Below are 25,738 nucleotides of genomic sequence, written 5' to 3'. Positions count from 1 at the left end.
AAAAAAACAAACATGGATAAACATACAGTGAGTCAGGTCAATTAAAGATTCTGTTCTGTTTATTTATTTTTATTTGCGAGAGACTTTTTATCTGCTTCCCAAAACCTTAACCAAGTGTGCGACATTCAATATATTTTTGATTTCTAACAAAATAATCCATGTAACACGTAAGAACGTGAAGAGTCCGATATTTTGGCCTCGTAGCTCCAGTGGAAAAAATAAGGAAGCAGCAAGAACACGAGTACAATAAGTTGGTAGTGGGCCGTCGCTCCAGTTAAACAGGTCTTGCAGGAGTTGAGCTTGTGCTTGCTGCACGCGCTTGTTAATTGTAAGCATGCTTCGCTTGCGGTTCATCCCGTAATGGCTTGCACATGCATGGCGGCTCTTCAGTGATCGTCTGCTAATGCATGCCACAAAGTGTTTGATTCGCAACATTTTCCTGTCTCGTCCTGATCGATGTGCTCAAATGTTTTCCAACATGAATCATTAAAACATAATGCATGCTGTTCCCTCGGTTTCAGATTTAATCCCATTTAAAAGATTGATTGCTTTAGAACATTCTGTAATTTCCAGATTTATCGTTTACATCAGGAATTTATTACTGAAAAATTTGAGTCTGTGTATTTATTTATTTTTTATTTTATTTCTTTTTAAATCCTGCTCTACAGCTGGTGGTTCGCTGTCTGGGCTTCGATACACGTGTGACCATCCTGGGCCACGTCCAGAGAGGAGGAACTCCATCAGCCTTCGACAGAATCCTGGTGTGTGATCACTCCTCGTACCGCGTTTACTAACGCTGCCACTTTTAGTCTAAGCACATTAAAAGATTAGGAGTGGTGAGACTTTACAGACGTGTGTTTTACCTCTTCATCATGAGGAGGAGAGAATCTGATGTGAGGCGATTGAGTGGTATTACTGAAATTGTAATACATTAATGCAGATTATCACCAATAACTTTTAGCACTGATAATTTATAGCGTTATTTACACAGCATAAATTTACATTTTGCAAAATTAAAGACCATAAATTTAGGCACATTTTTTTTAGTTCTTATATTTTTCTTTATGATAGTATCGTCAAATTTTATTTAATCTTAATAACATTTTCTGTAATTATTATATTTTTTTTAGCAAATGATCTGCCAATAACCTAGGATCATTTCATGCGAGTCTTATTTACTGTGCATATGGGTTTAATAATCATAATTTTATTAAACATTTATATAATAATAATAAATATTGTATAAATAATCTTTGGTGATGATCTATCTACCGTGTGAATAGTTTATAGTGCACCACCTGCAGGATTATAATGGAACAGCAACATTTTACTACTTCAAATAATATAGTGCCATTGCAATGTGTCTGCATATTAGTGTAAATGTATTTATTTATTTATTTGTTGTTTATTTTATGTGTTTATGTAATTGTGTGTGTGTGTGTTTTGTTTAGGCCAGTCGTATGGGCGTAGAGGCCGTATTGGCTCTGCTGGAGACCACGGCTAACACACCGGCCTGCGTCGTCTCACTGTGTGGAAACCAGGCTGTGAGGCTGCCTCTCATGGAGTGTGTGCAGATGGTACGCAATGTGTGTGTGTGTATGTGACATTTACCGCTTTGTACGGACCAAAAAAATTATCAAATGTCCACACAGTCACCCGGTGAAGATTTCAGGTGGTTTTTAGGTGCTGTGCCTTTCTCTGACATATTTAGGGCCGATGGGAGACGACGACACCCGGAGTTTATTCCTTATGTCCGCTCTGATCCATAATTTATTTTTCGTTGCGGTCGCTACAGACGACCCCGCTTCACAAAAATAGCTCGTTGGAAATGGAAGCAGTGTTCTCATAGATTTGTGTTGATCTCGGTATATCCAGATTTTTATTTTAATCTGGAACGTCTGTAGAATTGAAGATGTCTTAAATATACTTCTACATAAACCGCATGTGTTATACAGAGCGTGTGGATCACCTGTGGTTTAGAGAGAAATGCGGATGATTTTTTACTCATGCTCGTACTTCAATGGCAATGCGTAGACCACTGATCCTGAATGTGAACGTCTGCTCGAATTTAAAACCTTCTGCTTTGTCTTAACAGACCCAGGAGGTACAGAAGGCCATGGATGAGAAGAAGTTTGAAGAAGCTGTAAGGCTTCGTGGCAGGTATAGTAATAAACAAATAAACAAAAACAAGTACAATCTATACAAGCTAAAATCCAGAAAAATAAATGTAATGATTTTGTTTTGTTTTGTTCTTCCCCTCTGTTTAGGAGTTTCGAGAACAATCTAAGGACCTACAAGCTCCTGGCTCACCGCAAACCAGAATCTGAACTTCCACATGTGAGCCTTCCTGTGATTCATAGCTCATGAACAAAGGGCTGGGTGTTTATTAGTCACAATGGTCATGTTTCAGTTTTTTTTCCGGCAGCAGGGATCCACATGTCTTTTTTTTTTGTTTGTTTTTCTTTCCTTTTGTTTGTTCTTGTGGATCATATTGTACTGCAAACAGGTTTGAAGAGGAGGATGGGGAGGAGATAAGATCTGATGTCTGGGAAATGGCAGTGTAGGAGAGTCGGAGATGTTGTTTTAGTCAAAGTCTCTCCCTCTCTCGCTCTCTCTCTCTCTGAATTGTTTAGGTGATAATAACTCCTCATAAGGTGTTAATAGATTACCTGATAAAGCACTTCCTTCAACCTCGCCCTGTCAGCTTAAATATTATTATTAGCTCTGTGTTTAAATTAACTGCAACAGTCAACAATTAGTTTATGATGAGCGTCTGCGGTACAGGCCTTTGTGTGTTAGCTGTGTTATTGTAGTAGTCATATATTTATTAGATAATAAATATAAATAAATAGAGTGCATTAATATAAACATGTGGTTTATCTTACTGTGGTCAGACCTTCTTAAAATTTGGCTAAAATCGCTGTGCCTAATGTAAATTTGTTTATTATTAAGCATTATTTATTGAATACTTTTTTATGCCATGTTTGATCATGAGAGTCAGATATCGCCCAATTAATGTTAGATGTTTATTTTATATATACACAACAGATGGTAAAATGCAGCTTGTTTCATCAGTCAGTATTTTTTTTATTCCCTGATTTTTGGGCTCAAATGAATCTGCACATGGTCTGGACCTGCTGTATGGAAAATGCACAGCTAGGAAAATATTTCACCCTCAGATGAATAACTTGCACAAGCTTTACTTTAAGAATCTGAATGGAAATTACCGTAAGCACCTATGAAAGACAAGTCTGAATATAGAGAACTTTCCGAGTGGTAATATTCAACGCAAGTCATTGCATCATTAGGTTGCAGACTCTATAACAATCATCCAGAAGTTATGATCATCAACGCAATTCTGTATGTGTATAAGATTCATGGGAATTCAATTAGGATTTTGAAAATTTAATCAAGTTCTAAGATCCATTCCTAATCCACATTGCATACTAGCAAGAGGATTGATGCAGGGTTTTCATAATACTGGAAATAAAATACGAATAATTATGATGGGAGGGAATTAACTAGTGAGACACAGAAACCTGATGAGCTAATTTGCTGTAAAAATTATTTAATGGATGATTTCTATCAGATGTTTATCATACTGTGTTTTCTCTCTCTGTTTCTCTTTAGAGCAACTTTAACATTGCAGTGTTGAACGTTGGCGCTCCAGCAGCAGGCATGAACGCAGCCGTGCGCTCGGCCGTCAGAGTGGGCATTAGCGAGGGGCACAAAATGTTCGCCATCAACGACGGCTTCGAGGGCTTCTATAAGGGACAGGTAGACGTAGACACCCGCATCTTTGATCTGCATGCGATTTCGTGTCATGAATAAACATTATTTATAATACAGGTAGTCCCCGACTTACGAACATTCGAGTTACGAATTTTCCACAGATAGGAACAGACCGCTGGAACAAATCATAGAAGTAGCTCACGTGTATTGTGTGAGTGCACCAGATACCAAAATTTAAAATTATATACAATATTGTCAGTGTGTAAACTAATGTATAAAATGTCTAAAGTCCGGGGCCCAGGGAGAGCTGATTGGCCGAGCTCTCTCCCTCTCTCTCTCTCTCTCTCTCAGAGGGAAGGAGGGATGGGTGGCGCTCTCACATCAGTGACGATGCTAGCCGATCATGTCTATCAGAAGTAGTTGTTGGCTGACATGACGTGTCTCGGTGGAAAGACATGACAGCCTTGATTGGGGAGTGGCCTAATGATGTGTTGTGATTGGCTACGACTAAATTATGGGAGAAAATCTGAAAAATTTACAAATGAAATGAAGAGAGTATATTGGACCAAAATGTCATTTCTCTAGGACCACATTATACTGTAGTACACAGATCTACACAATGGCTAAATATACAGCAGAGTGAGAGGCGTGCAGGACAATAAATGCACAGATCAGTACAATATAAACTAAACAGTCAATACACAGGACATACGCACTTCATGTTGTGTGTGTATTTAGCACAATAAATACCGTACCGAAAGCATACAGTACAAAGCAATTCTAATCTTCAGAAAGCTGTGGTCTTGAGAAGAATGAACTATGTGAATATAAAGCCTGCTTGTAATGTCTTACTGGCTCATGTAAAATATGAAAACTAGAGGGCATCAGCGCCCCACCGCACATCCTGAAAACCCCCACACTAATGCCATGTGAGCGGGTCACACAAATTAATATCAAAGCTGCCGCGCTGTGACCTCTGACACCACGCCTCTGATCTTGTGCCTCGTCAGACAGATTACATGGATTACCGGATTAGTTTACACCAATAGGCCTTACTACTGCGCAGCCCGCAGTACCGCTCTGAGCTGACAGTGGGCGACGAGTGACAACGTGCAAACTCTCCGGGTCATAGAAGATAAACATGTCGGAAGTAATTATTTACTGATTACATTAATTACTTTTGTCAATGGAGTAGATAAAATCTTAATCCACCATGAATCTCGACGTGGACACCCAATCGAAAAGAGAATTAAGAGCGCTCGGAGATGAAGCGAGGCCCTTCATTAACTACCAGTTCCAACTTTCCATCCAGTATCGATCCGTACATTGATCCAGCAAGCGTGGATAATGTTGGTTTGACCCAGTCACGGATGAATTCACCAGGCTGAGCACCGTCAATTAGCCAGTCTGATGCAATTCCCCTTTTACCCGACACTGAACATGTGTTTGTGTGCTGTTTCAATTTAGAGAAGGTGTTACGAAGATACTGGCTCGACGGACCGGACGGGTGGAGTTTCTAATCTTAATAATTAATTTAGAGTTTTATTTAGAATACTAAAGAAAAATAGACTCATTCCTGTGGCCTGCTATTGAATTGGAGAAGTTATTATTATTCATGAGTAGAATAAAGCTACCAGTTGCTGTGACTTTTAATTAAGCTACCGGTGTATTCATAATAGGCTTGTATTAAAAAATATTCACTAAAAGTCAGTTTTCTCCTTCACGTTCATATCGAATCTCTACGGCTTCATAATTACCTTTGTATCTTGTGCCAAAAAAAAATAAAGAAATAAAAATCAACATCCTTACATCATGATTTATTACATCGTACACCGTAAGGATGTTTTTCTTTAGAAAATATGTTACTTTTTTATAAGAAGTAAAAGGAAACCGTATTAGGATTGGTTTTTTATCTCAATCCAAATGGCCATTTTTTTTAGGTTTGTTTTATTAATTCGTCGAGCATCCGGATCTGACTGGTGTTAAAGCTGCTGGCGCTCTCAGCTTTTGTATTCAGGTCCGTCCTCTCCATTTTGTAATTCAGACATGTTTTGTTCTGTCTTTGTTTCAGATAAAAGAGATTAAATGGGGAGATGTAGGGGGCTGGACAGGCCAGGGTGGATCTCTGCTAGGAACTAAAAGGTAATTATTACACCGTGCAGACATTTGTCGTGCGCCTGTGACAAGCGTGTGCCGCTAAGGCGCTTTTGATCTAATTAACTTCCCATAAATGTACCGAGTCCATGTCTTCGCCCTCTTTCCAGGACACTGCCTGCTAAGCACGCCGAGAAAATCGCTGAGCAGATAAAGAAATATAACATAAACGCACTGCTGGTCATCGGAGGATTTGAGGTATGTGAGTGAAGTATGTGTAGTGTACAATCGTAGGGTTTACTGATCTTAGAATTTATAAATGTTTGACAGTTATACGTATACATCACTAGATATTTGGGTAACACTTTATAATAATGATGTTATATTAGTTAACCTGCAGTGATGTACAAAAGCCTCAATCCACCCCTCATTGTGTTATATCAAATTAAATGAAATTATGTAGATTTAATAATAAAAAGAATGTGAACAAATGTTTTGCTGTGACTGTAGATTTAGGTTGTCTGTGTAACATCCTCAGCAGCAGCCTCATTTCCCCTCTCGTCTGCTCCAACCACTCAGCCTTCAGCATCACCAGTAGACTAATCACAGTTTCTCGCTGGTTTATGCCTTAAGTTAGATTATTATTATTTTTTTATGCTTAAATGATTTATAGGTCAATAGGGACTGGACTGAAAAGTCTTTTATTCCTCAAGACTACACAAAAAATACAAGAATGTCTGATTTTTTGTAAGCAAAATATAAAGAAATGAGGGGGGTCAAGACTTTTGCACAATACGCTATACATATATACATAAAATATCACAGCAACATGATAATTTGGTGTGAAATTATCACCTTAAAGTTGATTATTTTGCTGTCCCAGCTTGTGCTAAAGTGCTTTATTCCTCTTTTACTACAGAAATATGGCAACAATTACAATTCTTACCAATTAATAAATGACCCAATATTTTACATTTATTTTTTGTTATATTTAATCTTGCATTACAGCAATTATTTCACAAGAATGTCTTTTTTGTCTCTCTGTAAGTAACATTAAAGTCAGCTTTCCCTGTGAGTGCTGACGCTGGAGACTTTCTTTAATAAATGATAAATGAACGCCTCCTTTTAGAACAGGCCTACATATTCATTGTTAAATAACATGTAGCTTTAATCTATTCATCTATCTATGTACTAGACTTTCTGTAAAGCAGGTCTGTCCCTGTGACTAAGCTAACACAATTACGTATTAGAACGAGCGTATTTATACCGACCTGCGTTGTTTAACATGACACGACATGATATTTAATAAAAATGGATCCATTAAGAAAAACCGAGCACTCAAAGCCAAGCGATGAGATGGCTTCGTTTCAAAAGGGAAAAACCTTCTGATAAAATTAAATATAATTTATTTTTAATTATTATAAAGTGTTATCAGAATTACGTTAGTATAGTTTCTTATATTTGACTCATTTTAATCATATTGAATAACAGATGTGTTTCTGTAATCGTCTTTCCTCCGTGTGTGATGTAGTAGTTTTATCTTTCTTCATTACATGTGGATCATTTTATTCTGCCCTCATTGGTTCATCTTCCACAATTACTTTTGAAATTTTTAAATGTTGTTATACTTTGATTTATAACATTGACCTATCATTAGATTAAAGAGGAGAACCATGAGCAGCAGAATGTCTCTAGTAAACATCTAGCCTTTTATTCTAACCCCATCTTCTCTGCAGAGAAATTGAAACATTTTCCAGACATGCCTACAGTTTGAGTGTGTGTGAGATATAGAGAAACAGTGTGTTTATATAGTACTGTATATATATATATACATATATATTAACTTAGAATTAATCTTCTGTATACACCTGTATGTATTTTCCTGTGTTTGGAGTGGTACCTTTGTTCCTGTCATGCTCTCCGTCGTGATAGACCTGGCTCTTCCCTCGGCTCCATCCCATTTCCCTTCTCTTTCATGTCTCTTGTCCCCCTGCACACTGCCCTAACACACTTCCCTGCACCCGGCTCACTTCCGAGCAGCACTAAACCCGTGGCTCTGCCGTACCCCGCAGGCCTACCTTGGGATCTTGGAGTTGTTAGCAGCCCGTGGAACATGTGAGGAGTTGTGTGTGCCAATGGTCATGGTGCCAGCCACAGTCTCCAACAATGTGCCAGGCTCAGACCTCAGCATTGGCGCAGACACCGCTCTGAACGCCATCACTCATGTAAGTGCGGCTGGTCACCCCGCCCACAATCACACGAGCCAGACATAAAAGAGGCTTCAGGTTACCAGTTCCAGCCTTCAGTTTACCAGCTTTATCACAGTAATCTCTATACATACCAAAGCTTTAAATAAATGAATTATTGCAACATTGGGATGATTTATGAAAAGCTACAGATAGGTCAGCTACAAATAGTTTACAGTATATTTAATTTCAATGTTTTGAAAAATGAAAATTGTACAATTTTTAAATACAAAAACACTGCGAAAAATGTCTTTGATAGTCAAATGTATATATATATATATACAGAAGACGATTAGGGCCAATATTTTTTTCTCATAATTCTACTATTTTATTTTCAGAATTCCAACTTTAGACTTTACTCTTAGAATTATACTTTTTTCCCCCAGAATTCCTACTTTAATCTTAGAATTATAGTTTTTTTCCAGAATTCTGACTTTAATCTTAGAATTATACTTTTTTTTAAGAATTCTGACTTTAATCTTAGAATTATACTTTTTTTTTTTTAGAATTCTGACTTTAATTTTAGAATTCTACTCTTCTTTTCTTGAGGTTATAATTTTTTTTCCAGAATTTTGCCTTTTTTTCCTCAGAATATCCCCCCCTCCCAAAAGTTATTAAAATTAGAATAAAAAATAAAAAAACATTTTTATTTTGGCCTGAATATTCATCTTCCATAATAAGATAATAGCTAACCAACCATAAGATGGGTTAGAATATTTCCGGACATATTTTACTTAAATCTTAAGTATACATTTGTTGTTTAGTTGGCAGATGATGTTTGTTAATTTTCAGCATTTATTTTTAGAAATAAGAAAAATTATCTCCCGATAGAACACAAAATTTCAGCTTAAAAATTGGCAAAAAATGTAAATATGCTCACTGTACATACTGTATCTTATATTTTGTTGAATTTGTATATGTGTTGCCATATGGGTGAAACACATGGGTTTGACATCACCACAGAATGCTGAATATTTCTTTTTCACACCAGCCTTATCTTTATAATTATTGTGTGACCTTCAGTGATATTTAAGATTTCCTAGAGATGAAAGTTTATTATGTACTTATTGGTGTGCATTGTCAGTAATTAATGATTTCCTACTTGACGATGCTGTTTGACTGTCTGCTGATATCGATGCAGCGGTGCTTCACTGCTTTAGCTTATCCAGCTCTCGTGCCTCCTCATCTGTACACATGGCTCAAACAGATCAGCGTCCTGCTAATGCTACCATCAATGCCATCGTGCTCTTCTTCTTGTAGATGGTTAGCGAGCTTGGCTGAGTCTCTGCCATAGTTATATGTCTTGCTTCCTGCAGCATTGAGGCTTAAGATGTTTCCAAAACTTTCACATTGGACTTCTTATTAATGTAAATATTATTAGAGGATGGTGATCGAGAAAGAGGCCTGTTTGTTTTCAATAATAACAAAACTGGATAATTCTTACAGATTTAGGAAATTGTGGATTTTGAGATTGTGGGTGTTGCATTGGCATGGATGTGATGATTGTGCTGCTGAGAATCCTCTCAGGCTATGCAAAAAATAGCATTAACAAGTCACTACAGATGTTTCAGTCTAAAGGTAGTTTAGTTCATACTATGTTTGAGATTAAAGAGAAACCAGCAGGTTGTTAGTTTATATCTTATTTCGTCCGATAAGAAATTTCACTATGGTCTATGTGCCATGTTAGTCCAGTTGTACCTGTACAGTGGTATTTTTGACAGGCCTGTTTTGCTGTAGTACATGGTACCACATTGTCGAACATGGTACTTTGGTACTTGTACTATAGTGTAATACATGGGTTTACCATAGTATGGTACTACAAGATAGAGCACATATCAAAATAATGTCAAAAATATTGTATGCATGTTATGGTACTGCCTGTACTATGCCACAACGGTACTGTAGTATGCAATACCATATATCTAAAACAGTGCAATTTGTACAAACATGCTGTACTGTATTAGATGCCTGCTGTTCTTTACAAGTCACTACAGTACCCAGTAGGTACTTAAGTACTGTAGTACACATCATACAGTATACACATCATACCACGGTACCCACTAAGGTGCAACAGGAGCTACCTGGTACACTAATAAAAGTGCCTACAGCAAAACTTTTTTATGGGCTGTCAGTAAACCTGTGTAGACCTGAACCTGAGTCATACTTTCTCTTAGCCACTTTGAATTAAAGTGTTATTTAAATAAATTAATATGAATTCAAAGTTTCCTTTGGGTACCAATTAGTTGACTGCGAGTAAGTATACGCTCCAGGCCCTGTGCTGACATACACAGGATAAGCCGTATAGGTAGTTAATGAATGGCTGTTTAATAGCTGAACTTTGGTTGATGGATGGAAAGCTGATATATAAGATGCATTTTTAATCACATGGAGTTGAGCTGGTATGGTGCCAAGGGATGGATCTCTGTTTGAACACACAGGACGCGTAAAATATGTGATTGAAATGACAGATTATAGGCATTAGTAGCAGATTTCCATTCGTCTCTCATAAACACATGGTAAATTTCACACTCCACGCTGATTATTGAGCCATAACGGCCTGCTGATCGTTACCCCGAGCCGGCGCTAATCATAAAGCCATTAGCCGTTACTGATCATTAAACCATAAGTGCAGCAGTAAGAGAGATTTAGGTGCTGTTGGAGACTGCAGGCTGGTAAACTCAAAGGCAAACTGGTAGCTCACAGGTAAGTGATCATGATGGTGATGATGATGATGAGGCATGAAGGCACGCTGCTGGTTTATGTGCATGCCGTCTTGTTCGTTTGACTGTAACCGCACCACTTTCCGCCCTCATTAAAAAGCCGGGTCGCCGAGCGCGAGAACCCCCCACGATCGCTCGTTTCCACCCCATCCACTTCCACCTGATTCACCTTTAACGCACTTAGGATCAGGACAGAGCCGAGCGAACACCTCAGTAATGTAAATGATGTCGATTAACCTCATCGCACCGCAGGAGGCCCGCAAAATTCTTGATTGAGTTTTAATTTTCAGCTCTTAATTTGTAATCAAGCCGTGACACACGCCAAACGTGTGCATAAATAGAGTCATCGCTGCACTATAAAAAGATAATAATTTTTCTACATAATGAGAATATTTTTTTTTTTAAAAGACAGGATAATGTTTAAAAATAATTGTAGCAACATATAACACAATTATCATAAGCAGAATGAGATATAAATAGAAAAACAGGCAGAGATGGATTGAAACAAACTCTGGTTATTTTTTTTGCACTCTCCGTCCTGCTGCTGTTGTCATGGCAACACGTGCTTGGTGGAGTGTATGGTTGTTCCACCCAGATTAGTCTTGTAGAATCACGCTATCCCACCTCACACACAGTGTGCGCTTGTGTGTATGCATTCACCGACCCGTGTGCATGCATGATGTTTTTGCCTCCCACCACCCTCCTCCTCCCCCCCACACTCTTATTTCCTGGCCAACGGGAAGCCGGTGCTGCTATCACACGGTCAGCGTGTGATCGACGGGGTCCACTCCTGCACCAGAACACGCCTCAGCTGCTCTGACGTGTACACTGCAATGTGCTGTGGTGTATGTGTGTGTGTGTGTGTGTTTGTGTCTGTGTGTGTGTGTGCATGGGATCATCTCAGGCGCTTGAGTGTCTGCTGCAGCTCTATGAGGCTCGCAACAACTTTGAGGAGTTTTGCATCCCGCTGTGTATGCTTCCTGCTACCATTAGTAACAATGTCCCTGGCACTGACCTTAGTATCGGGGCAGACACTGCCCTTAATGCCATCGTGGAGGTAAGAGAGAAAACACTGCCTCGTCCATCCTGGATATATGATAGTTATAGTTATATGATGTTCATAATTAGTATATTAAAAGTTATTTAAAATATTGATTCTGGTTAGAAATTAAGTGGTTTTATTTCACTTCATCATAAAAACCTGGGCCCGTATTCACAAAGTTTCTTAAGCCTAAAAGTTGCTCCTAGTGATGAAATTCTAAGAAAATTCTTAGTAAAGATAAAAATGATTCACAAAACATCTTAGCCCTAAAAACAGCTCCTAAGGTAAAAGTTGTTAAGAGTAGAGAGAAGGACTTTTAAGAGGCTTAAGAGTTTTCTCTAAATAGAAATACTCTCCAAACACTAAATGTAAAGCTTAAAGTAAACACTGCTCTTCTGTCCAATTTGGGTTTCTTGGTCTTTAATTCCTTCCATCTCTCTTGGGTTGTTAACTACATACCATCCAAAAGTGCAACTTAAACAGACCTGCAATCATGTAAATTGGTAGAAGCTGAGACATTTTGCTCCCATTAATCTGAAATAGATTACAAGTAATCAAATCAGTATGATAAATAAATGTAAGAACTTAAATATAGTAACTACTGTGTGGAAATTGGTTGCTTCAAAAGTAGACACATTTTCAACATTTGTCTGTTTTAATTAACTTTCAGCCTCTGACAAACTTTGCATAAAGTAGCCTGTAGTCATGATTATACAATTTCTTTATATACAAACATTATGATTTTACTGTCTGTTCTATTATCATGTATTCGATTTTCACAAAAAGAGCATTTCAAGACCTTTACAGAGGTCAGAGGTTATTTTTTATTAACCAGTCACAGTCCTTGAATTGCTGCATCATCCCTAGTAATGGGGTCAACCATGCCTGCCTACTAAGATAAAGGTTTTTGTACTTTCTTTACTCAGAGTCACATTTAGAAGTTTTCTAAATCACTTTTAGTCTAAGACTCCCAGCTAGGAGTTTTTACGCTAAGATAAGAGCTCTCTGAGAGAATTCTAAGAAGCTTTGTGAATACGGGTCCTGATGTTTATCTTTGGGAAATTATACAATTGAACTCTAAAATAATTAAAGAATTAACACCAAAAAAAAAAAAATCTAAACAAATGTATGAGGTTTAAATACAAAATTATGCAAATAAAATGGTATAATAATTATATTTATAATAATAATAATAATAATGTAAAAACAAAGTCATAAATAAAAACAGTAACATGGGGATCAATAACTAAGAAATTAAAATATATATATATATATATATATATATATATATATATATATATATATATATATATATATAAAAAAAAATAATAAATTAATGAAAAAATTATTACATTATTACATTATATAACAAATAATATAAATGTTATATGATTCGCAACGTAAAGCTTTGTTTCTATTTATGTATTTTATGTGCATAGTATGCAGCTTTCATAAAACGCATGTGTAATTAAAGAGGTATTTATGTCGAATCATTATTATAATTTTTTTTATGCTTTAGGCACAGCTTTTTCAATTTCGTGAAAATCTAAAATGATTTTAATAATTACTACAAATATAATTAGACTTACTTAATTAATCAATTAGCCAAGTGACAAATTCATTAATTAGCCCAAACCGTGTGGCAGGTCTAGTCATTTGTCACATGTCCAATTAATTAAAAAAGCAAAAAAATGTGATTATTGCACACACCGTGCTCCTGGAGACACACCAAATAAATAAACGAATGAATAAATAAATAACAGCTTCCTATTAAAGAGGATGATATTTTTATTCTTGTCCCTCAGCATGACAGTGTGCCAGTAGGAGCAAAAATCTAGCTTATATACACAGCATTAATGCAGACCTGCTGACAAAATCTCTTTCTGTGTATGTGTGTATGTGTGCGATCAGACATGTGACCGTATCAAGCAGTCAGCCAGCGGGACGAAGCGGCGTGTGTTCATCATCGAAACGATGGGCGGGTACTGTGGTTATCTGGCCAGCGTGGGCGGTCTGGCAGCGGGTGCTGACGCCGCTTACATTTATGAAGAGCCCTTCGACATCCGAGACCTGCAGGTACACCTGACACACACCAGCAACCAAAACAACCCTGTGTTTTGTTCCACAGGCTAATGCACTCGAGCGATAGCGGCAGGAAGGATAACACGAGTCTGATGTTAGTCATCAGGGAGCATGGTGTGTTAGGGAGGGAGTAGAATGCTAGGAAAAGAATCAATAACACGGTAAAGTGATGCGAAGAAATGTTACAAGGTATCATCTCTGAAGGGGTTATTCATCTTATATTACAGAACTTTACCTACAAGGAGACTTTTTTTTATTTATTAAAGAAAAGGTCACTCAGTGTGTCTCTGGGTATGAAAGAGGAGATGCACAGACTTTCCTCTGAGCTTCCATCATATGAAACATAACATATTTTTACGAACCTGGGGGAAATTTCTGGTTGGTATAAACTACCTTTGAACTTAAAACACCTGTGAAAATCGTGAAAATGACTTTTTCTATCACTGACTTTAAGGTTAAGTCGTGTTAACTGACGAGTTCAAGGATTTGAAGGCACTTAATGATAGCTTCATGTTTCCCCTTTATACAACAATAAAATCACCTGGCTAATATCGTGTAAATCCCTCTTGTGTCACCAAAACACCTCTGAACCTTCTCCACCAGACCTCCGAAGGTACGCTGTGTTCTCTGACACCAAGGTGTTAGCAGCAAATCTTTTAAGTCCTGTAAACTGCAAGGTATACCCCCCATGGATCAGACTGTTAGTCCAGTACATCCTACAGATGCTCAGTCTGATTGACATCTCGAGAATTTGGAGGCCAACTGAACACCTTGGACTCTTTGTTATGATCCTCAAATCACTGATAAATGGTTCCGTGGTGCAGCAGGGTGCAATATCCTGCTAAAGGAGGCCACTGATATCAGGGAATACTTGATCTGCCAGTTTTGATAGCTGTTACATGTCAAAGTAACGTGTCAGGACTCAGAGTTTTTCAGCAAAACGTTGCCCAGATCATCACACTTCTTCCTCGGCATGCCTTTTTTCCATAGTGCATCCCGGAGGTACCTATTGCCCGGGTAAGCGATTCTTCAACCTGCGACGCATCTTGAAATCTCATGTTCCAATACCAGACGATGCTGTGGCCTCTCGCAGTCCGGAGAGAGCTGATTGGCCGAGCTCGATCAGTGGGGTGGGATGAGAGGCAATTTAATGCATTCTCATCAATTGTAGCTCTAAGCCAATTCTGGGCGTCTCTGAGCTCATGAAAGCAGATGTGCTCCTATTGGTGCAAACAATTCGAAAAGGTGTAATTGGCTGGCATCATGAGGAAACACGTGATATTCTTCGGCTTTCTCTGACTAGTAGTTGTAGCCTTGTTGAAGAAGTGCCCTAATGTCGGGTGGGAATCGGTAGCAATTAAATTAGGGAGATTCATAAAATGCAATGCATTTAACAAGGCCGCCTTCTTCCATTGCTCCATGTTTATGTGTCCAATGAAGGAGCTATTTACAGTGGAGAGGGGCATTGGCATGGGCGTTCTGATTGGTCTGGGGCTACACAGCCTTACACACAGCAATGCACTGTGTGTCCTGTCCCCTCCCCATCATAGACAGAAATAACGTTTTCAACAAATCATTGGTTATCCTTTCTTGGACTACTTTCTGTAGGTATTTAATTAATGGTACATCATGGAGATGCTCTAACAGAGATGTTAGCCATTACAATGTGACCCTTGTTAAAGTCTCTCAGAGGTCATAAAACTCTTGCCCATTTTTCCAGCTTCTAGCACACCTGCAGCCTACTGTATCGCATCCCATGACAGTTGGCAATATAAGGAGATGTTGTTGGTCGTTCGGCTGCTCCCATCAAGGGGTCGTCTGCGTCCTGACACAACCCTTCTATTTCATTTGAGCTTGGGTTAGGGTTTGCGGTATCCAGTGGCTGGGGTTTGGGTGGGAACTGAACCCAGGCCTTCCACATGGCAGACTAGAAACCTCCACTTTGACCGTTTTTTTAGATTTGCATTTTTGATTTGGTCTTAATTTAGTTTTTTGGTCTGGTAAGGTTGTGGATTAATTGATGAAAGTTAGAAGCACCCATGCAGGGGCTAAAAATTTTGACACACCATCATAAACTCATTTTATAAGTTTTTATTAAACAAAAAAAACAAATCAGGCTAGAGTGAATATGATACTCAGAGCTTAAAATTATTGCCATTAAAAAATTTAAAGTTAGTAGTTAAAACCAAACCTGTAGATCATTTACATCATCGGTAGATTATGATATCCAAAAAAAGAGAAATAACAGGCATATTTTGCTGTTTAACGGCATTTCACATGATGTAGTGTTATGCTAATAGTGACTCTGTAGTGGTAAGCACTGTCGCCTTTCACTTTCAAGGTCCAGGTTCAATTCCTGGCCAGGCTCGATTCCCATCTCTGTGTGCATGGAGTTTCCTCCACAGTCCAAAAACATGCAGATTTGGCTAGTAGTGTGTGAATGAATGAGTGTGTGTATGTGATGATTCATCCTGTGATGAATCGGAATACAGGATAAAGCGGTATAGAGTGAGTGAGAGTAAGTAAATTCTGTGTCATAATTCAAATACATTTTTAAAGAAACCCCGCCCTGCACACACACACTCAGTTTGTGTACCTACTGTATACTTCATAAAGACTAATGTGATGCAATATGTTCTATTCCAGTCTAATGTGGAGCATTTAACAGAGAAGATGAAAACCAGCATTCAGCGAGGACTCGTCCTCAGGTAACACCTCTTTTCCTTCTCATTGCTAAACACTGTAAGAACCTCTGCCTTTACATTAGTCTTTAGTAAATGTGTGTGTGTGTGAGAGAGAGAGAGAGAGAAAACAGAGATGTGTGTTGAATCTTTCCCTGAATATTTTAAACAGCCTCTCAGATCACGCCATGTCACATCAGGATATTTTTGGCTTGGTTTTTGATTGGCACATCACTCACTTTCTTTTGTGTTGTGGGTGTGTGTGTGTGTGTGTGTGTGGGTGTTTTCTGCATGTGTGATCCTCCAGAAATGAGAACAGTAACGAGAACTACACAACAGATTTTATTTATCAGCTCTACTCAGAGGAAGGCAGGGGCGTGTTCGACTGCAGGAAGAATGTACTTGGCCACATGCAGCAGGTACACACGTGTGTGTGTGTGTGTGTGTGTGTGTGTGTGTGTATCTTTGTTAGAAAGTTTTATTGCAGTGTGTGTTACTATAGATTAAAAAAAAATTATAATACCTGCACCGACCCATAATGCACAAGGGAAAAACAGTCTTTACATATGTCTTTACTCTCATTATTTTGGCTTTAAAATGAAAAGCTAAAAACAAACAGAGCTAAAAACACTAAAATCTTCTCGTCTCTCCATTTATTATTCCTCTTCTCTCCTCAGGGAGGCGCTCCGTCCCCGTTCGACCGCAACTTTGGCACTAAGATCTCCGCCAAGGCCATGCAGTGGATCACGAAAAAGCTGAACGAGTGCTACAGGCAAGGTGGGTGAACACGCTGACAGACTCCTAACATGCCGAGACAGTCTTCTGACGAGAGACACGCCGAGCTGATGCAGGAACACACCGAGCGCACGGGCAGCCCGAGGCACTAACACAGCAAAATAATTGCCTCTTTACCTACATCGCAACATATTTCCATTGTGTGTGCCGAGCTTGAGGATGCGGCTTGGTGTTAACTGTAGGAGCAGCACTATACAGTAGGTTGTGAATTGTGTATATGTATTCAACACTTTATGAACTTTTGCCGAGTTCCTGACACCTGGAACTGAAAATGAAGGCAGAAGGTGAACTGTACAGTACATACTGTACAACTAGGCTAAAGATATCTGTAAAGTCTCTGTTGTCCAAAACTCCACACGTTTCAGGTTTCCTCTGCATCCTCTTCTTTCACACCAATTACCTTCATGTCCTCTCTCACTACATCCATAAATCTCCTCTTTGGTCTTCCTCTAGACCTCCTGCCTGGCAGTTCCAACCTCTGAACACGTCCAAACCACCTCAAACTGTCCTCTCTGACTTTATCTCCAAAACATCAACAGTAACATGGGTTGTCCCTCTGATGGATTCATTCTTGATCCTGTCCATTCTTGTCACTTCTAAAAAGTGATATATGAATAATATGATATAAAGTAACTTTTAGCCATATAATCAAGAAATATCAGAAGATTTGGGAACAGAACGAACAGTTTTTTTAAGGACGAAGCAAAAGTACAAAAAGTGTCACGTTCTCAAGGTCAGACCATGTGTGGAAACAAAGTGTACACTAAAAAAATGAAAAAACTTCAGAAACAATACACTAACTAACAAATAATGTTTCTGTTTTTCACACGCTGGAGCTCGTTATTATATAAACATTTTAACTAATACTGGAAAAACAACGCAAAGCTCGTCTTAACAGTCAATAAACACAATTTTAATAAGTTAAAATAACAGGAAATCAAGTTTAGGTGGAACAGGCACAAACATTCAGTCAGATGTATTTGTTAGACCAACATCAAAGAATGCAATGCCTCTACAGTATGTATACAGTATATTGTACTCGATTAGGCAGGCTTATCAAAAACAGAAAACTGCTTATAGTTATACAATAAAAAAATGCAGCATGACATTTTTTTGTTTGTTTTTGGAAATGCTGTTAAAATACTGTTACAATTTATGTGTGGAAATCCTGATGCATCACTTCATGATATTAGCCAGAACACAGATCCTATGTGTGTATATGAGGGGTGTTCAAGTCAAACCGGGACTTTGGATTGTGGATTAGATGTCTGAAACACCGGCCTCCCAGGAACCCCTTTACTGGCCCGAACATGTGGAAATGGCTTGGAGTGAGGTCAGGGCTGTACGTGGGATGTGGCAATGACTCCCAGCCGAGTTCCTGTGATGTGCAAGTGGTGCTGGTGAATGATTTTCAAGAATAAAGGGCGTCAATCACAGACAGACATTTAAAATGTTTGTTCTGTTTAAATGTTTTACTGCGGCTAAGTACTCCGTACTGCGCTTGAAGTCTTCTTTAAACGTTGATTTTTATCAGAAGTCCTGGTTTGACTTGAACATGTCTGTACCATGCACAGGATACAACCTACATTTTATACAACTTGAGTGAGCAGAAAAGGTGAAAAAACTAAACCGTACGTAGGGTGAGCAGTGTATTGCAGGTAAATAGACGGGTTCATCAGTTAGATCTATTTATATCAATTTTCTTAACACTTTTATTTAAAGTTTCAGTGTGACACGATTAACTGTGCATGAGTCGTGGGTTTGATCTCTCCATTGTGTGTGTTTTTGCCTTTTTGCTGTGCGTGTGGCTGACGGAAGATGAAGGTAACTCTTTACAACCTCTATTAAAACTATTTAAACTCTCATCTACATGATTTTCATCCTCATACTAGGCCATAGTGTACCCGTAGACTGGGAATTAGAACGGTATGGTTGTCATCTTTTAACTAGAGCTGGGCGATATGATTATAATATCACTGTAATACCTCACCCTTAAAAATAAAAAAGGTTAATCATGAGTTTTAAAAGTCATCTTCAGTTTTCTGTTTTATAGGTAGATTTTGAGTAGACCTGATTTCCTAAATGTTTACTCGATCTACGTAGGTTTGATTTCTCAAATTAACGAATATCTCAATTCTTAACACAATGTACACTCAAATTGTAATGTACTTTTATTAATAAGTTTTAGAGCTACTGATGATACCTGTTTAGATACTTGTGATAATGAAGGGTATTGTGATAATATTGCATTCGTATCGCCCACTCGATCTGGGGTCTGTGGTGCTAATTCATACAGTACGTTCATCCAAGGCATGCTAACATGGTTAATAGTCTTTTCATTTGGGTGGTAATATTACAGGAGAGTAAAATGCTTTATTCCTCTTATACCACAGTAATTTACCAACAGTTACAGTTTTCACAATTTATAATTAAATCTAATGTTCAAGTCGGTTTAACTTGTGACATAATTTATAGCAGTTAAAAGCAGTCGTTCTATCAGCAATGAACGTTAATTAATAGTAGTATGTGACTAAGAAAACTTTTCCACACATTGTGAAGAACTTAAAGTGACATTTACTTTTCTTTTATTTAATGACTTATATTATGCATTAACCATAGCTTTATAAACACTATTTTTTTATGAATAAATACTCTGAATAAGTTATAAACTTGCTAGACTGAGAAAATCACAGCAAGAACCTACAGTCAGAGCTGATGAATCAGGAATTCAACAAGGGTGTAATATAAATCCAGTTATCGCAGAGGTTAAGCCCCCTCACGCATTGAGATAGAAATGACTCCAGACAGTCCTAATGATTTGCTCACCCGTGTGCATGTGTGTGTTTGTCCTCCAGGGAGAGTTTTTGCCAACACCGAGGACTCGGCCTGTTTGTTGGGGATGCGTCGCCGTAACCTCGTCTTCCAGCCTGTGGTCCAGCTAAAGGATGAGACCGATTTTGTGTATGTATGCCTCACACGCTACTACAAACACAACCTAGCAGGGATAAGCTGATAAAGCAAAAGTGTACCTCTACTGTTCTGATGGTTCTGTTATGATTGTTCTACTGTGACTACTTCATGTGTTATAAACTTTTTTTAAATTTCACAGTCAAAATTGTCCTAATATTTACATATTTAAAGTATTTACAGTTATGCCCAGAATTATTGGCACCCTTGGTGTATTGCCGTTTCTCACACTGGGTTAAACAGAACGGTTATAAAGCATGTCTTGTACAGTAGATCCTTGGAAGATGCTCTCACAAGGATAGTTTTTCGCCAGACGTCTTCTTGTTTAAAGACATTGATCAAGTTCTATAGTTATCCAGTGCTAATAATCAGAAACGGCAAGGATGAGTTTGAGTTTCAAGACCGTAAGTCTTAGACCGTCACATGTTTTAAAAAGTGCAGAATCCTGGGGCCGAGTATTTTTTATTTTAATAAATCATGACAGGTTGTGTATTGATGTTAAATTGATGTTGTTGACTCACTTTCACTTTCACTCTCAGTGCTGCTGCTGCTGCTATCACCCGGCATTGAATCGCTTTCACTGGTTTCTTAAACATAATCCGAGACAGAATCACCCAATATTTAATCTTATAATTCGGCTGCAGCGAAGCGTTTACTTCATACTTTATAACATTTTCAGTAAACACACATAACATCGGTGGCAGATATCACTATCATGTTCCAAATCCGTTATATTTCACTCCACTTCCAAGCGTGCCATTTCAGTGTTTATGTAAATGAGCGACTACCAAGCCACACCCACCAGGGAACAGCAGAGCCAAGCAACAAGCCAAGGGAGGGGTATATTCCTAGTAAGTCACAATAGGGAAAAATCTAATTGGATTAGACTGGTTAAACCCCGGTCAATACAAATATATCAAAAAAGACAAAAAGCAGGGATTTTTTTTTTCCACATTTTTTTAACTGGAGAACCATCTGAATGTCCAAAAATAACCAAAAAGTAAATTTTGTACAATAGGTTTTATTTTGACTTGCAAAATCTTTGGGCTAAATCAGTTAGTCAGTGTTTGACGTGCAGCCGTAGTCGCTTTGTGGAACACTTTTTAAAACTTTACAGTGAAATAACATGATGTCTGCAAATATTTTATTTGTCACCTACCACAACAGTCTCTCTCTCTCTCTAGGTTGTCCTGTTTATATGTACTGTAGTTCCTTATAGACTTACTTGTACCACCACTTGTCAGAAATGACTCTGATTATAGATCAGTCTTAGTACAGCAGTGATACTGAGATGGTGGTGTGTGTGTGTGTGTGTGAGAGAGAGAGAGAGAGAGAGAGAGAGACTGGTACGTGTGAACCTCATTGCTGTTGGCACCGTTTATGCTGTGAGATATATTTTAGTCACTTAGTGCATTCTGTCTCCTTAGGCTGTTTTTTTTGCTTTGCACTTTCTGCGTTTCAAATATTATAATTTATAACCATTGGGAAAAGAACTAGATGTAGCATTAGAGGGCTGTCAGAACATGTTTCACAATTCAAGTTGTCATAATATTTACCTAATTAAAGGCAAAAAAGTAAAAAAAATATCTACAATCTACAGCTCCAGAATTATTACTTTCCTTTTTAAAGGCTGGTGAAGAAAAACGTTATGTAATGTAATTGCCCTAATCTGATGCTGAAGAAAAAATGGGAAATAGAAATAATAACCTATGCAAATAATCATTCTAAAAAAGAGAGGTAAATTATAAATATCTACGTTAATACACTATTTTAAATTGCCCAAACATATGAAGAAGTGTTTGTTCCTAATAAAGTGGCCAGCGAGTGTATATATTGTAATAGATTTAATCACCATATGAGGTTAGGGTTATGTAACAGATGCAGTTGTGTTAATGTGTGTGTGCGTGTGTGTGTTCAGTCACAGGATTCCTAAGGAGCAGTGGTGGTTGAAGCTTCGTCCTCTGATGAAGATCTTGGCCAAGTACAAGACGAGCTACGACGTGTCGGACTCGGGCCAGCTGGAACACGTCGTGCGCAGGGGAACCAAAGAGTGCGACGTCACTGCCGCCATCTGAAGTCGCAGCAGGGTCAAAGGTCACCCTGTCGTGTGTAGTGTGCGATGACACAGATGCTTCTGTTCATCCACGTCGTGAACCATCGGCTTTTCGTCGCGTCGTTAGAACCCGTTCATCCCTCCCATCCCCCCCCCCTTGGTCGTGTCCTGAATGTGTTGTACGGAGTGTTTATAGCAAGAGATCGGTCACGTCCTCGGCTATTAGTGCGTGTCCATGATGTAACGAACTCTCACCTCTGCTGAGTGAAATAGATGTTTCTCCCTTCAAAGCAGAGCCGTACTGTAGACCCGCGTGTTAGTGTCCAGATGCTGTAACTTATATGTAAATCCAGTGCAATCTCTCGAGCACGGTTTGGTGTGTGGATGTATGACTATCATGAGCTTAAACAATAAAGTACACCTTCACCTGCTTGAACTGCCTGAACATGTGTGCGAGTTATTTTTAACTTTTTTTTTTTTTTAACACATCTCATTAACTCTGTGTGTTCGAGTCAGACTGGGATTTTTGATTGTGAAGAATGACACAACCATTTATTTTCTCTATATAATCAATCCCCTGCTTCACTAATGCACTAATCACAGTGTTTCAAGAATTTTTGGATACCATCAAAGTAGAAAGTTTTCCCAGTAAGCTGGAGCCATGATGATGATACTTTAATACCCATTTCAGGGCCAACAGTGGCACCTTGGTGGTTGGTGGTTTTGGTTTAAACCTGGGGCCTTCTGAGCCATAGTCCAGTGCCTTAACCAATGAGCTACCCCTGATTCCATGGTATTCAAGCACTCGTAAAACTCTGGGATAAGTGCATTAGTGTATCAGGGGATTTTATAAAGAAATTAAGGAAGTTTTTACTCTCGTAACTGTGTTGTGTTATTCTGCACAATCAAAACACCTGGTTTGACTGAACGCCCCTTGTATTTATTTTTAATATTATTCTGCGATCAAAGTTAAAGGTGTAACAATGTAGCAATTTCCCATCTTGTAAAAGCCACGGAAAATTCCTCCCTGATTTGTAATTTCCGCTCATGCCTTCCCCGGTCATGTCCTGAATGTGCTGTACAGAGCGTTTATCCCTCGGTATAGTCATCTTCCCTGATTATGAAGCGACACTGTGAACTTCTCTACTTTAAAATTAGTTTTAAACACTATTAGCATTAGATTGTTGTGCTCATCAACACTAGGGTTAACACTAATGTTATCCCGTTACTTGGTTGCTAAGTTACTTGCTGTTATTGCTGGCAAACTTGTTGCAGTTTCACTCCAGAGTGTTGCATGAATGTTTAAAGTTCACTGTACACAAGCGTTGAATTAACACCCAGCAGTGTTTATACCCAGCAGTTGCACTCGAATCATCTCTGAATGTGTTAAATCAACACTGGGGAGTTTACTGTGAAGTAGCAGCTACTCCGGCCTGTAACTGTAAAGGGATGGTTAGTGTCGGTTCTTATGAGCTTTACATGCACTGACAGAACAACAAAAACACCATTATGTAGGAATCCAAGTCTCTTTATTACAGCTTACTTTTACAAAGAGTCAGGAATGCAGCAGTAATCTAGACATCAATTCCTTATAGAGCTTAATGTATTTATTTTCGGTATTGTTGGTAAAGCCATTATGACTATTCCAGTATGAAATTTACATCATCGTTAAAATATTTCCATTAAGGAAATTGTACATTTCAAAGCATTCACATGAGCTATATCTCCAGTGTTTCACCAGTGCTTGGGTTCCATCAAGGTACTGTAGAAAGCTTTCCCAGTCCACTAGAGCCATGATGAGGAACTACTGTATGTTAAAGCTCCTTTAAGGGACAGAACGACCTGGTCTGGTCATCTTGTGTTTTTTCAGGACATCCTCATACTAGCTACCTCATCACTTGCACATTACGGGAACTCAGCTATGAGTTATTGCCACATCCACCCTACAGTCCTGACCTCACTCCAAGCCATTTCCACATGTTTGGGCCATTATACGAGTTCCTGGGAGGCCAGCGTTTGAGAGTGGAAGCAGGCAGTCCGATCATGGCTCCGGCATACTGAGAAAACGTTCAATTAGTTTGAGTCATAGTCTCATTTTTTATACTGTATTAAAAAGCAAAAATTCATGTATTTAGCTTCTGGAGTCATCTCCAGATCTAAAGTCAAGAAAAAACTGTTGAACAATGCTGAAGAATCCAGTAGCACTCGTGTAGGTATGGATTGAGCGAGAGACACCAGAATACTGCAGATGTCTTTTTGACTCTATGTTCAGCTAAATGTTGATTATTGTATCGAGATTTCATTGCTTAAAAATAACAAATTCTGCTTATTATCTTGATTGTCATTTAAAAAGTTGAATTTCTCTTTTTTTTCTCAATATGTTTGTCCACCGTTGTATCTCTGTTACAGTTGCACTACAAAATATATTCTAAAAAGTTAATAGTGGGGTGAGTACTTATGTACAACACCGTACATGCATGTCAATTATGGTTTAATTTAGTTCCCAATTGTCTATTCATTTTCTAATTGTGATACTTAAAAACATATTAAAGTGATATTAGGCTATATGTAATTTGGTGATTATGATAATCATGCTTTTCTGTGGTTGTGGTTGAATGAAAAGGACTTTACATTGGCATTGATTTGGGTTCAAAGAAGTCTCTGGAAATGTACAAAACATTTTTTATATTCCTTTTTTTATTTCTCCCATTTCTTCATATTTTGCTTTCAGAGTCAGACCTTCTTGGATTTTTAATGGAGTCTTCAGGAATAGTTCTCCCCGAAAGTCCTTTTCAGCCCAATCCCTGTACTTAAGCAGTTTCAGAGAAATGTTAAACAGGGACCTATGAATCATTCAAGCAGATTAAAGCTTTTAACTTAAGGCATGAACCAGTGCGAGACATGTGGAGATGGTGACAGATGATCAGACCAGTGATTAGTATACTGGTGATGCTGAATGCTGAGTGGTTGGAACAGACGAGAGGGGAAATGAGGTCGCTGCTGAGGTTGTTACATAACTAATTTTTAAAATGTATCTTTAAGCACTGTGCAGCCTGTCACCTTGTGGGCAAGGTCACTAATCGAAATGCATCACATGACCACTCATTTACCGTCCAAGCTCAGCCCGAGCCTGTGTAAAATGATAGAAGTTAAGTCTGAACCCGACCGAACCTGTCGGGTCCGGTCCTGTTGAGGAGGTGAAACGGAGGTTTGCCTCTTGGTTGCACCAGCAACGAAAGCTAAGTCTGAGGTGTGGAGAAGCTTTGACTATGTGCTATAATGAGAATAATGAGCCAGTGGGTTTTGTAAAATGCAAAAAAAAAATG

At 38.5% G+C, this 25,738-nt stretch overlaps 1 protein-coding gene across 5 annotated transcripts in view; it reads left to right on the top strand.

Moving 5' to 3' along the window:
- The window catches only part of pfkpa (phosphofructokinase, platelet a), a 44,026-nt gene extending 21,169 nt beyond the window's left edge, over window positions 1–22,857 (top strand). For 2 of the 5 annotated variants that reach the window (XM_053495429.1, XM_053495431.1), the window contains exons 9-22: window positions 669–761; window positions 1,452–1,577; window positions 2,096–2,160; window positions 2,268–2,337; window positions 3,631–3,777; window positions 5,804–5,874; window positions 5,997–6,084; window positions 11,697–11,849; window positions 13,746–13,910; window positions 16,563–16,624; window positions 16,905–17,016; window positions 17,275–17,374; window positions 20,248–20,353; window positions 22,278–22,857. In XM_053495429.1, the coding sequence (XP_053351404.1) occupies window positions 669–761; window positions 1,452–1,577; window positions 2,096–2,160; window positions 2,268–2,337; window positions 3,631–3,777; window positions 5,804–5,874; window positions 5,997–6,084; window positions 11,697–11,849; window positions 13,746–13,910; window positions 16,563–16,624; window positions 16,905–17,016; window positions 17,275–17,374; window positions 20,248–20,353; window positions 22,278–22,434 (1,515 nt within the window). In that variant the 3' untranslated portion in view covers window positions 22,435–22,857. Of the gene's footprint in view, window positions 1–668; window positions 762–1,451; window positions 1,578–2,095; window positions 2,161–2,267; window positions 2,338–3,630; window positions 3,778–5,803; window positions 5,875–5,996; window positions 6,085–7,898; window positions 8,052–11,696; window positions 11,850–13,745; window positions 13,911–16,562; window positions 16,625–16,904; window positions 17,017–17,274; window positions 17,375–20,247; window positions 20,354–22,277 lie in introns of all 5 variants that reach the window. The other 3 variants (XM_053495430.1, XM_053495432.1, XM_053495433.1) reach the window with 2 other exon arrangements.
- Window positions 22,858–25,738: the final 2,881 nt, after the last annotated feature.

This window comes from Clarias gariepinus, chromosome 4, assembly GCF_024256425.1.
Source record: "Clarias gariepinus isolate MV-2021 ecotype Netherlands chromosome 4, CGAR_prim_01v2, whole genome shotgun sequence".
In the NCBI taxonomy this organism is placed as follows: domain Eukaryota; kingdom Metazoa; phylum Chordata; class Actinopteri; order Siluriformes; family Clariidae; genus Clarias; species Clarias gariepinus.
This window is presented reverse-complemented; position numbering and strand designations above follow the sequence as displayed.